At 38.5% G+C, this 13,305-nt stretch overlaps 2 protein-coding genes across 2 annotated transcripts; one reads left to right on the plus strand and one right to left on the minus strand.

The window, feature by feature from the left end:
• Positions 1 to 1,728: 1,728 nt before the first annotated feature.
• apobec2b (apolipoprotein B mRNA editing enzyme, catalytic polypeptide-like 2b) lies at positions 1,729 to 4,297 on the plus strand. Its single transcript, XM_053318279.1, has 4 exons — positions 1,729 to 2,026; positions 2,935 to 3,115; positions 3,287 to 3,636; positions 3,750 to 4,297. Exons 1-3 carry the CDS (start codon positions 1,731 to 1,733, stop codon positions 3,632 to 3,634), a joined length of 825 nt encoding a protein of 274 aa, XP_053174254.1. The 5' UTR covers positions 1,729 to 1,730; the 3' UTR covers positions 3,635 to 3,636; positions 3,750 to 4,297.
• On the minus strand, positions 3,886 to 13,305 carry LOC128357596 (titin). Its single transcript, XM_053317960.1, has 19 exons — positions 13,293 to 13,305; positions 12,935 to 12,967; positions 12,534 to 12,563; positions 11,648 to 11,932; positions 11,281 to 11,553; positions 10,815 to 11,078; positions 10,114 to 10,368; positions 9,071 to 9,361; positions 8,565 to 8,834; positions 8,126 to 8,392; positions 7,669 to 7,959; positions 6,969 to 7,241; positions 6,773 to 6,887; positions 6,502 to 6,659; positions 6,316 to 6,417; positions 6,074 to 6,142; positions 5,834 to 5,893; positions 4,844 to 4,912; positions 3,886 to 4,703 (listed from the first exon to the last, which is right to left on the minus strand). Exons 1-19 carry the CDS (start codon positions 13,303 to 13,305, stop codon positions 4,639 to 4,641), a joined length of 3,183 nt encoding a protein of 1,060 aa, XP_053173935.1. The 3' UTR covers positions 3,886 to 4,638.

Below are 13,305 nucleotides of genomic sequence, written 5' to 3' on the forward strand. Positions count from 1 at the left end.
TGCTCTGGGCTGGGCTGGTGGGGAGGCTGGGTAATTGCAAGTAATTCCATTACAGTTAAATTTGAGTCAGCAGGCAGGCAGCAGTCACGTCTTTCATGGTCCTTTTTCTCACAGCCAACTAGACTCACAAAACCTTGTTGCTGAAGGACTTAGATAACAGAAAAATATATGTAGCTACAATACTACTTGTTCTCCAAAGTTAAAAACTGCCTGAATGCATTGATACAGGTTTTGTGGTTAATCATGAACAGTAGAAAACAACATCAATCAATTTAAAAATGACTGGATAGATCTGATTACAAGGATTGTTTCAAGGATTACGTCTTCTTTTCACCATCTGCAGCACAGATTCCAAGTGTTTTTTGTTGTTGCTGAAACCCACTTCAGAGGAAGTGCCTCAATCTGTGTGAGATACAATGATATTTCCCTCATAGATCATAATTATCCAAGACTGCTGTGATCTTAATGATTATCACCCCAGGATGTCTCTGTGGATTTAGATGTGTTGCTAGATATCCGTGTGGATGTGTCAGCGTGTTTATCTTTGAAAAGTGTGTTTGCTGCTCATCCCTCGGGTGTGTTGTCGTTTGCGAGTATGTGGAGCAGCTTGAAGCATCTCTGTCTGCCCCCCCCTCCCGGCTGTGACAGTTCATCCATTTGAGTTAGATGAGCAGGCTGGGCTGCGGCCCTATTGGTAATTGCCTCTGAAATGAATTACTTGGCAGAGAGTGAGACTGAGTGAGGGAAGGAAATTGTAATTGAACTGCCCCCCCATCCACCCTCTCCCTTATGCCTCAAGTTATTATATCTGCAGTGCAGAAAGCCATTTTCCATCCACACATAGACACACACACATGTATAAAAATACACACACTGTTACAAAACCAATTTTGCCCTCCCCCACACAATGGCCTCAGCAGAGGACCATATTGATGTAGGGTGATTTCATAGATTGATTGTTCACGGGCAGATGCACACTGGACCAACTACACTCTTGTACTCTTATTCATTGCACAGAAACAAATACTCCTCCTACACATTGTGTATTTGTATTTGTTTGCTCTGCACTGCTCCCGGTCCCGATCTATTTGGGGCATCCTTTAGATGGCCTTTGGATATTGCTGAGGGCCAAAGGGCTGCAGGACATTAGAGTTGGCACAAAGATAAGTGGTGTTTAATATCAGGAGAACCCAGGTTACCCCGTACACACACACATACACACACACACACATACATATATACGCACACACACACACACACACACACACACACACACACACACAGCTAAGCATCGTTATTAATAACCTGCCTGTTGCTGACCTTTTGACAGTTAGAAAGTCTGGTGAATTAAAGTGCTACTGCCTGTTGTGTTGCACATTCATATACAAAATATGGCCGTTTCCATACCTAATTTGGCAACTGTTTAAAGTATGGCAGAAATGTATGTCGTTCATCACGCAGCACATGGACACTCTTTTGTCATCCTATGGCCTTTCAACAGCCAAGATATGAAAAGAGGAGGGGGGGGGGGGGGTTAACTGAGCCACCTACCCCCTGCCCCAGTCAGACATGCACATACTGTGACTCAGACCACAGCACACAATAGGATCTATTTCTGTAAACGCACTAGGGTTATCACCCCACTTATGCTGTCCGTCTCGCTCTTTCTCCCTCCCTCCCTCCCTCCCTCCCTCTCTTCATCTAACACTCTCACTCACTCACACAAAATCATGGCTGACAGAAACAGCAGGTTCAGTGTTAAGAAGAAAGAGAAGAAGGTGGAAAACAAAACAAATGACGATAAGGATAAAGACAAGGAAAAGGGGAAGGAGAAACTTGTGAAAAAGCCTGACAAGCTCACGAAAAAGCCAGAGAAAACCCCAGAGAAAACTCCTGAGGAGCCCAAGGTGGATGAAGAGAAGAGGAATGGGGAAGGTGACGGGGCAAAAGGAGCGGAGGCACCTAATAATGAAGAAAATGGAGAGTTTGAGCCCATCGAACTGCCACCATTTGAGATCGTCACAGGGTTTGTAAGATTATATACATATGTCACAAAGAAGTTAGTTAGTATGTCCCACTTTACATACCTGTTTTTGGTCTTCCACACATCCATTGTTTAATTATGATTTTTTTTGGCTTAAAACTTGATTTTCTTGTTGTTCTGTATGCATGTTCTATACTTGACTTCAATGAGGAAGAGTACTAATGACTTGCACCTGCCATCATTACTAACTCAGCAGTAAGAATAGGGATGAGTCACAGAGTCGACATAGATGCCGGACCCGTTATATCCCTCTGCCTAGCATCTGTTCCCTAGACACTGCTTAGAGTTTAAGCTATTTAATATCAAAGCTATAATAGATCTATGTGTGTTATCTATTTGTGTTATCTATGTGGCTACTTGTGTATTATATATCAATGGATTAATAAAGAAAGGCAGGTTAGGTAGCCTGAATCATGAATGGCATGGCACTTCCACAATCCATGCAATGATAAGCCAGTAATAGTTATAGAAACATAAGTTTACTCAGTTGTATCCTCATTTATATTATATTCACTATGTCACCCTAGTCTGTGCTGAGGTCTTACTGTCATTACTCTTTTACTATTGCCTTAGGGTGTCTTTGATGGTTGACAAGTTTATCACAAAATAAGTGACTCATGCTCATAGTTCTATGCAAGGAAACAAATGCCTTTTCACCTGAATAACTTTGTCATGCACCATGATTAAAGGTTACAGATAACAGTGAAACCACTTTGGAAAGATGCATCATGCTGTTTTTCCCTATGTTGCTAATCTAAATCTAATGCACTAAAAAAAACCCAATGATGACGGCAGTGCTGTCAGACAAAGTGTTTTGTGAGACATTTGTTTTGACTGGAAATAAAACAGGTATCAGATTTAGGGAAACTCTCCATTTCACTCTTCACCAGGGAACAGATGAGCCCGTTCTACTTCAAGTTTCAGTTCAGGAATGTGGAGTACTCGTCAGGGAGGAACAAGACCCTACTGTGCTACAGAGTGGATACAGCAGGAGGCAGTACAGAGCCTCTGAAAGGTTATATGGAGGATGAACATGCCACAGCTCATGTCGAAGAGGCCTTTTTTCAACAGGTAATGGAAGCTCGCACACTTTTTCTTACTGTAATATCATGTTGCACATGTGAATGTAATGTGTTCACATATGTGTGAACACCATGGGAGGTCTGTTTACAAGCAATTGCACTTCCCTCATGATTGTTTTAGTTCCTCTACACCTCCATACATACTCTTTTACCTTTCCAGATTCTCCCTAACTACAACTCCTCTCAGGAGCTGGAGGTCACATGGTATGTATCAACCAGTCCCTGTGTGGCTTGTGCAGCCAAGTTGGCCACAATCCTCCAGCAGCACAAAAAGCTCCGTCTCTGCATGTTCTGCTCTCGTCTCTTTGAGTGGGAGCAGCCAGAGATAGTACAAGGGCTGAAAGCCTTGGTGAGTGCTGGCTGCAAACTGAGGATGATGAAGCCACGTGACTTCCTGCTTGTTTGGGAGACGTATGTGGAGAAGGAGGACCAGAGCTTTACACCCTGGGAGGATTGTCAGGAGAACTATGACTATTATATGGAAAAACTGACTGATATCCTCAAGTAAATGTGAGTCCTATAGCTAGATACCTTTTGTGGGTCTTTTGGTTTAAAATATGTGTGTATGTATGCTTATTCTCTTTTTCTTGTGTCTCCTGTCAACTGTTTTGTTACTGTTACAGGTTCACTGATGGACAAGATCTCCCCATTGACTGAACCACAAATTGGACTACTTGTGAATTCCCACTGGTTGAACTTATTTCTAGCAGTCACGTCTGATGGTGCAGATCAATATTAGTTTGAATGAACACTCCTGGCAACATTTTGTATTTTTTATTTTGATAATTTCATAGGCATACAGAATATATTTGAATGGCGTTTCTATAGCATTATACTCACTGTATAAAAATATTTACAAACATGTTATATCAAAGAGGTCACTTTAGAATAACAAAGCAAAAACATTAATTGTAGAACCATGTACAGCATTAAATAGGCTTTGGAGAAGAACATCTTGAATCTACTGACATCTGGTGTTTGTTCTAGGAATTGAAACACTAACTGAAGGAGAAATTCCTGCAGGTAAACACATATGTTCAATACTATAACTGCCAGTGATTTATATGAAAGCTAACAATGTATATGTAATAATGTTTCATATTTGAACAGCGCCTCAAGTAAATGTATCAATACAGTTCTGTGGATTAAAATAATGTACAATTCTAAACAACATTGTGCAATCAAGTAATATTTTGTACAGAATAACAGTACACAGTTATATGATCACATCAATCTGATGGTGGTCCAGCATTTTGGTCAAGAGTGTACTATCTCAACAAGTATTTGATAGATCCCAAAGAAATTTGTAATAATGGTGAATGTGGTGATTATTTGACTTTTCAGCTAGTGCCACCAATGGCTCAAATATTCCACTTGTTCACAAAGGTCATAAGAGGATAGCTTTACTGTAACTATTAAAACTCACAATAGAAGTTTTTTTAGTCTCATGTGGCTGCTGCAAGTCTAAAGACTTCTTGTTGGCTAAAATGAAGCAACTACTTCCTCAATGAGTTATTGTTTAAAGGAAACCAGTCCACCGTTGTTTTCTGCTGTGTCAAGGCTCTCAGCTGTTGCAGCTAGAAAGACATAAAGAGCAAGATGCGGATGAGCACGGTGAATCAGTAGTACATTATGCCACAGCTATTAGAAATTGGCACCAAACCCATCATCATCATAGAGAGTGTGTTAAACTGGAAAAGTGCATTTGTAATATTACCTTGGTCCTCCTCCGAGGTTATTGGCAGTGGTGGTGATTCACTGGAATTCAGGTCTTTCTCTTCCCCTTCTGCAGATTGTTTTTTTTTAGTGATTAATATTTTTTTTTCATTATTTCAACAATAACAATAATAACAGTAACCCCACCCGCCAACCCCACCCCCAACAAACAAACCCCTCCCCAGTCGTCACCATCCACACTGATCCCTTTCTGGTTACCAACATCAGCCATTGTGCTCCTTCATGTACAGCTATTACAGCTACGCTAACTGCATCAATGTAGACAAAACATAAAATAACTATGACAAAAATAGACACAGAAAATGACACCAGACAAGTTCAGTACAACAACTAAATAAAGTAAGTACTACATTAAGGAGATAATTGGTTAACAAATAATTAAAAAAAGCAATAATAGCTAAATAAAATACAAACAAAAAAAAAAAGAAAAGAAGAAGAAGCACTGTCTTGTACTTATCCACAATGACTGAAAATGTGCATCTCTCCACTATATGACCCTTTTCAGGAGCCCTTTAGAAATTGTAAGTATTTGCCCCACTTGACATTTTTTCGAATGCAGCAACTCGTGCCATCTCCACAGCCCACTCTTGAAGAGAGGGCACTCTCTCCGTCTTCCATCCCCTGATAAGTATTTGTCTGCCAATCATAATACTGGTTTGTACATACATTTTGATATGTTTATCCTGTTCTGTCAGGACTGAATGATCACCCAAAACAATTAATCTAGGGATAAATGGCATTTGTATCTCTGTAATATCACACAAATTATCATAAATATTGGTCCAGAATTGTTAGACTTTATCACATGACCATAAAACTTGAACTAAATTACCTTCCGGTCAGATTGTTTTTGACAAAAGCAATGAAGCAAAGATAAGCAGTCAGTGGTTAATGAGCCCAGGGAACCTTTAGAACACAATAAAGTAATCATTTTTTAATCATCTGCATGTCTTATCTATAGGTTATTTACCTTTCGATGGAGCATTCAGGGCTTCATCTGTGATGTACTCAACCAATGGGCAGGGTGCATCTGCATTAGAGAAAGGAATGAACTTCAACACAAGAGCTACTGGCAAACTCTAAAAGTCAGACCTCAACTTAAAAATATAAGTGGGTAGTTTCACAAATAGTCAGTTTTCGTCAGTTCAAAAATAGCTCAGAAGTGAATCACAGCACATGAGGAAATGGCCACCAGCTTGTGTCAACATACCGCCGCGGTCCTTCAGTTGAGCCATGGTGAGAAACAGCTCAGATTCTTCCGGCTTATCGTCACCCTTCACTATATGATTGAAAAATAAACTAGGTCACCTCATTGTAACTACAAGAGACATTGACTTATGTTTGTTATTTTCAGATGAAATATATATTCCAAAGAAATTAGGATGTCACATTTAGTAATGCAGATTTTTAAGAATCCAAGCACTCAAACAGACACTAAAAATTCAGTAATACCTGGTTTGCGGGTGACTCTGAGGACAATGCATCCAATGACGACAGCAATCATGCCAAAGAAGAGACAGCCCGAGATGGAAAGAAGCACCCTCCTCTTCAAAACTAGGGATAACAAACAGAGAATGAATGTGAGAGAAAATATTTGTAGAGTAAAAACTCAGAACTTCAGACCTCGATTGTACTCACGAAGATTCTTTGTTGCAAAAGGAGAACTGTCTTTGGAGTAAGATGGCCTCTCAGTGCGCACACCCTTGCACGAGTATGAACCCTGCTCAGCGTTATTCTGGGGTGTGACTACATATTTCTCAGAGGACGACTGACTGACTTCATTCCCTGCTTTATACCTGTTTAATTTTTGGTATGTTTTAATTTTCACACAGAATCCACATACAAAACATGTAAATACATTTAGAACATTTTACTACATAGTATAAACAGATGTGTTGATGTGTATTACCATGTGTAGTTCCACATGTCCTGGCTTTCCTGTACCTCACATTTGAGTATCAGACTGTCAGTGGAAAAGACCTCTGACCAGCCAGTTAACAGGACTATAGCTGCCTTTGGGCGTTCTGTAGAAACACAATGAAAATTTTGATAATCACATTCAACACACACACGGACAGAAAAATGGGAAGTCAATGAAAACTTACCAACAACCTTAAGCGTTAATTCCTGAGTCAAGTCTGTGAAGAAGTCTTTATCACTTTTTCTTTTAGCTTTGCATTGATATGATCCAGTGTTTGTCGTCACAACAGAATCGATGACATAACTGTTTCCAGATTCAGGAAGTACAGTGTTATATTTGTACCAAATATACTCCCATCCTGAAGAGACATTAATGTGACAGCTAAAGGAGACTTTATCTCCAGAGTGCATCAAATTGTAGTCGGGAGTCTGCTCCAGTATGGCAATGGGTTTTGTACCTGAGAGTTAATAATAATGGAATAATGAAATTACTGTTAGTATGATAGCATTTTAATGGAAATCACAGTGCACAGGTCAGAATAAGTAGAAATAAAGAAGAAAAAAAAGTAGTATTTTCAGTTCTTAAAGGAATAGTTTGACATTTTGGAAAATATGTATATTCACTTTTGTTCCTAGAGTTACACCAGAAAGTAAATACCACCATCACATATGAGAGTGGTATCAATATTCGCATTGAAAATAAGAAAGGAAATAAGTGCGTTTCCTAAAATGTCAAACTGTTCTTTTAAAATGATGTGCTTAAGGTAAAAATCCCACAAGCCACATCTATCAGTGGGATAAGATTCAAGATAAAGCAATTTTAAGTATTCAAATAAAGATATGTGTCAAAACAAAGGGAAAAAAAGGAAAAAAAAAACACCTCACCGTAAACATGAAGTGTTACTGCATCACTGTGGGAGCTTTGGACAGGCCTGATCTTTAATTTTCCTGAGCAGCTGTATTGTCCGCGGTGTGAGATCGAAACAGAACTGATGTACAGAGTACTTCCATCCTCGCCAAAAGACACAGCATCATCAGCCTGGATCTCCTTACTGTCTCTGTACCATTTATACGTCCATTCAGTTCTGACCGCTGCCATTCCACAGGTCAACGTTATACTCTCATCAGGGAACACATCCAACCAGCTGCCTTGCTTCAACAATGGAACAGGGATGTCTAAAAACAGATATACACATTAGCCACATTTCAATATATTGGCTCTTATTATTTGATTTTCACCATAGCATTATACAGCATAAAAAACATGAACACAGATTATGGCAGCAGTGAATAGTCGACATCACATCACATCACAACACAAAATTTAATTTCTTTGGCTCACCCAATATAGTTAAGATTCGTCCATCACTCGGCTCTGTAATAAAGTTTTTTTTATTTCTACTGGCCATGCACGTATATGTCCCGTTGTTCAGTGAAGTGACATTAGAAATGATAAAATTCCTATTGTCAACTAATGGCTTTCCATCTTTGTACCAGGAATACTCCCAACCCGATGAGATTCCAAGTGTACATGTGAAGGACACTGACTCTCCATTGTACACCTTGTGATCATCTGGCTGTTGACTCACTGAGGGTTTAGGCTTTGTCTCTAAACACACAAAAAAGAAATCCATGTGTATTATGTGATATCAGCAGCTTTCAACCTGTTCATAAAGAAATCTGAACTGCAATAGGATCATAACTGATGAGAGAGACACTGCAACTCAATGAACAGCTGCACACGGCATATAAATATTTAGAGGAAGTCAACAGAAACTTACCTTTAATTTCAAGGTGTACAGCGGGACTAGGAGAGGCAACGAAGACTTGACTCTTTCCTCTTTTTGCTTGGCATGTATATGATCCGCTATTTGTTTTTACAACAGAGCTGATCGTATACTTGTTCGTTTCAGTGAGTTGAATGCCATTTCTGAACCATTGGTACTCCCATCCAGACGAGACATTAATGTCACAGCTGAAAGAGACTGCTTCCCCTGGAAACATCACCTTGTAATCTGGATCTTGTGTCAGACTGACGCTGGGTTTCTTATCTGAGGGTAGACAAACATGTCATTGACATCAGTATTTTTAATTTTTAAGTGCACTGCATCTAGTGTACATCCCGCCCATATTGCCCAAATGGCCCAAAATATCTAATAATAATATACTAATTATACCTATTATTAATTCCTTATCATACATGTTTCTCTCTCTTCACCTGCTTACTGTGCAATATAAGATAATTATTGTTATTTTTATCTCAATTAAAAAAAACAAAAAAGCTCACCATATACTTTAAGAGCAAGTCCAGTACTAAAAGCGCTGCTGACAGACCTGCCGCTGAGATGTCCTTTGCACCGGTATTGTCCTTTATGTGAAGCTGAAGCAGATCTGATGGAAAGAGTACCTCCAACCAAGTCAAAAGACACAGTATTATCTTTCTGGATCTCCTGATCACCTCTGTACCATGTATATGTCCAGCCGGAACCGCTCTGTGTCTGGCATGTCAACTCCACATTCTCAGTGGGGAACACATCCGACCACTGGGTCTTTAATGCCAAAGTTGGAATGGGAATTTCTAAAGAGAAATAAAGATATTTTAGTCACTTTTCAAACCCTTATTGACATACTGATTGGATCTGATTTTTGCCAAACAGTATAAATCATTAGATAAGCATGAGCAAAATCGTATTTATTGAGTCTTCTTATATCATACACAACTTAAGTGTATCTAAAAGGCTCACTTATGCCAGGATTAGCGAGATCAAATGTACTTGACTGACGTACTGATGCAAAAAAAAGATTTGAATCTGTAAAAAAAAAAAATGCTTAAAAAAGGTTAAAAGAAAGAAAAAAGAAGAAAGAAAGGTAAATAGGATTTGGGGAAGAGCAACTCATTTTTATGTTGACATGAAAGAAGATAACACAAAAGGGAACAAACTGTTAAAGACCGAACTGACTCATAAAGAAGTTCTATCATCTGAACATCAGGAGCAACGTTTAAAGGAAACTGTGACATGAGTAAACTGTTAAAATGAATAATTATGATTTTTTTCTTCTTCACTTTTTAAAGCAAACGATAGCACTCCTCCCCTCACACAAAACCTCACTCTTCTATCCCGCCCTAAATTATGCTTCACCACAACATCCTGTTGCAACAGAAAATGCATCACTTAACGGAAGAAAAATGACTTCATTGACATCAAGAGCAGGTTTAATCATTCACACTCATACTCATGTACATATAATAGATAATATGCATCTTACATATTTAGCAAGGATTTGTACATTTTATGAGATAAATAAAATAATTATAGGTTTTTAACCTACCAAGAACATTTTGAGTCATCTCATCACTGCGCTCCGTTGTTATTCCACCTCTGATGGCCTCGCACGAGTACTTCTCCCCATCAGAAAGATGGATGCTGATGTTTTTCGCGGTGTCAGGAAGCTTTTTTCCATCTTTGTACCACACATACTTCCAGCCAGAGGCTATAGCAACTTTGCAAGTGAAGGTCATTTTTTCTCCAACATACATCGGGTTGAAAGGAGGATTCTTGTTTACCGTTGGTTTGGGTTTGTTGCCTACAACAGAGAGTCAGGTCACACCAACAACTGCTACTCTTTATCTCAAAGCTTGAGAAGCAGTCTAAACACTTGACAAATGAAGTGGTCATATTTTCATTTTGAATTGAATATCTTAATTAAGATATAATTAATATAATAATAATTTTTATATTTTGAGAAATAAGCATGCTCACTTTCTTGGTGAGAGTTGATGAAGTACCACTCTTGTATGGTAGATATGAAGTTACTGCAATCAGCCAGTCATAATTATGTTTACAAGTTGGAACATTGTAATTATAGTAATTCAGTTTATGCTTCCTATTATCTACTGCACACAGATGACAGCTGTGTCAATCTTATCATCTAACTCTTGCAAGAAAGTGAAAGCAGACTATTTCTTTAAATAAATAAATCTAAATTAATGTAAAGTTAATGCATTACTACCCAAAAGCATGAGAGCTTACCATAAACTGTGACCTCAACAGAGTCGCTGCTTTCAGAGATGACACTCCTGGTTTTGTGCTGAGCTTTGCAGGTATAGACTCCTTTATCGGTTTGTAAAACAGAAGGGATGTTGAGAGATTCTCCCTCATGGATCTTTATTCCATCTCTGTACCAGATGGACTTCCACTCATCGCTGTCAACTTTACATCTCATCTCCACACTCTCAGATTGGAATACATCCAGCCACAACGGTGTCAGCAGCTCCAGAGTCGGTTTTGATGGGTCTGAAAAAAACAGAAGGACGTTTTTATTATTTTAAGAAAATCTATTTTAAAATTTAAGATAAAACTTTAAATGAACAGTAGCTTAGAGCACATGGAAGTTTGGGTGCATCATTAGTAACATACACCTGTGCATGAAGGCTCATGAAATAAGACCACACATACCACACTGTACATGGTGCAGCAGTGTAGGTGGCATGCTTACTAGAAACCAGCAGGGTGGTTGGGTCACTCTGCTCTGTGATGAATGGGCCTTTGCCTCTTTTGGCCTTGCAGTGGTACTTTCCACTATTACGATGGTCTATAGCATCTATGGTGTACGTAGTATCATGAGATCCTTGAATTTCAGTTCCATTATGGTACCACAGATAGTTCCGTCCAGAGAACCCATTGACCGTGCATGTGAAGGTGACAGACTCTCCTGGGAACACCTTGTCAAACCCTGGAGTTAGAACCATAGTGGGCTTGGCCTTGTTTCCTAATCATAAAAAAGAGAGAAAATGGAAAGCATTTTAATCTACATCTACATCAAGACACAAAAAACATGAATGGAGGTAGATAATGAAACTTACCCTCAACATTGAGTACAATTGAATTACTAAGTGCAGTGTCAACACGCTTTGTTCTGTGATGACCTTTACAGGCGTAGTTTCCAGCATTATCTGGTGATGCAGTGATTGTGAGCACTGATCCCTCAAAAGACAAATTCGGGTCTGGACCTTGTACTTGCATTCCATCTCTGTACCAGGTGAAGGTCCAGTCAGAGCTGCTGCTGATATCACAGCTTAACTCCACTTTCTCAGAGGGGAACACATGCAACCAAGATGACAGTAATTGCAGAGATGGTGTGGGAGGTTCTGGAAGTTTATTAGAATACAGTCTTGATTATATTTGTAGAATTAGAAATAACATATCACAGAATTACCCATGCACATGTAAGTCAGGTAAAAATGAATGGCATGTGGCACCAAAGTTAGATTAAAATGAATTCACAATTGAAGTCTTCTCTTATGAACTAGTCATTCATATAAACATTTAAACATATTAATAATATAATAAAAAATATCAGTCACAGCTCATTTTATATTTAGCTACTTTTAACAAGTTTCTTCTGACAGGGTAAGAGATGCGTGATGATGTGATCTAAATAAAAACCAGCACTGACATAAATAAAATAAGTGTGAGAACATTTTGGTGGTTTGGTGAGTTTACTTTTGATTATTCAAAGCCACCCTTTCAGGTCTAATTAAGATGTTACTTCTCATCTGTCTTTGAACATTTTACCGTCCAAAATGAGGGGAAGGCCTTAAAAAAGAAGAGACGTATATGCTTTTTAAAATCCAGACTGATTGATTGCAGGATTTAAGGAACACTTATTAAAACTGAAGGAAGCTCTGTGATCATTGATACTGTTTTACATTTTTGTTTATAAAACAAAAAATGAGGCAAAAGTCTTACGGTAGGGAGTTGGCTTCACCGTTGCCGTCACTGGTGGAGAAAAGGAAGGGTACTGAGAAAAAAGCTTAGATCGGAACATGGAGCATTTGTGCTTTACAAATATAGCTAGTGAAACTTTAAACAGCAGATGTTAAACAGATGTTATTTCTTGAACTCTGATTTCTTGTTTCTCATCTGTCTTTGTACATTTACTGTTCAAAATGATTGGAATCCAATGATAAAAAATATGAATTCTGGGTAATTAAGGCCTTACAAAAAAGAAACACATATGCTTTTTAAAATCCAGACTGATTGATAGCAGAACTAAAGAAACACTTATTAAAACTGAAGGAAGCTCTGTGATCACTCTTACTGTTTTACATTTTTGTTTATAAAACAAAAACTGATGTTAAAGTACTTACAGTAGTCAGCTGTTGAGTCATAGCCTTCGGTGACTGGTGGAGAAGAGAAAAGAGTTTAGATCAGAACAGCTAAAATTTGTACTTTACAGATATATCTACGGACACTTTTAACAGCAGCAGCAGTAATAGTCAACTTCTGTGTTAATGCATGAAAGCTTGATAGAAAAAAAACAATTGATTGGACATCATTTAATTTTGACAGGGATTGACATAGTTAATGTTTTAGTAGAGAAGACAGTGGCACAATAGGTGGAAAAGATAACAGGAACACTAATGAAGTGCAGTTCAACACAACCACAAACTGCTGTTTCAAAAACGTATATTTTAAACACCAGAAATAAGCTTGTAAAATACTTACAGGTACCACACAT

This window comes from Scomber japonicus, chromosome 4 (genome assembly GCF_027409825.1).
Source record: "Scomber japonicus isolate fScoJap1 chromosome 4, fScoJap1.pri, whole genome shotgun sequence".
Taxonomy (NCBI): Eukaryota; Metazoa; Chordata; class Actinopteri; order Scombriformes; family Scombridae; genus Scomber; species Scomber japonicus.

Excerpts from the sequence above, each read along its gene's own strand:
- apobec2b (XM_053318279.1), top strand. The coding sequence starts at position 1,731 with ATGGCTGACAGAAACAGCAGGTTCAGTGTTAAGAAGAAAGAGAAGAAG. Across the intron at positions 2,027-2,934 it reads CCATTTGAGATCGTCACAGG|GGAACAGATGAGCCCGTTCT; the intron begins GTTTGTAAGATT and ends ACTCTTCACCAG. Across the intron at positions 3,116-3,286 it reads AAGAGGCCTTTTTTCAACAG|ATTCTCCCTAACTACAACTC; the intron begins GTAATGGAAGCT and ends TTACCTTTCCAG.
- LOC128357596 (XM_053317960.1), bottom strand. Across the intron at positions 8,393-8,564 it reads TGTACACCTTGAAATTAAAG|AGACAAAGCCTAAACCCTCA; the intron begins GTAAGTTTCTGT and ends TTGTGTGTTTAG. Across the intron at positions 4,704-4,843 it reads AACCTCGGAGGAGGACCAAG|CTGCAACAGCTGAGAGCCTT; the intron begins GTAATATTACAA and ends ATGTCTTTCTAG.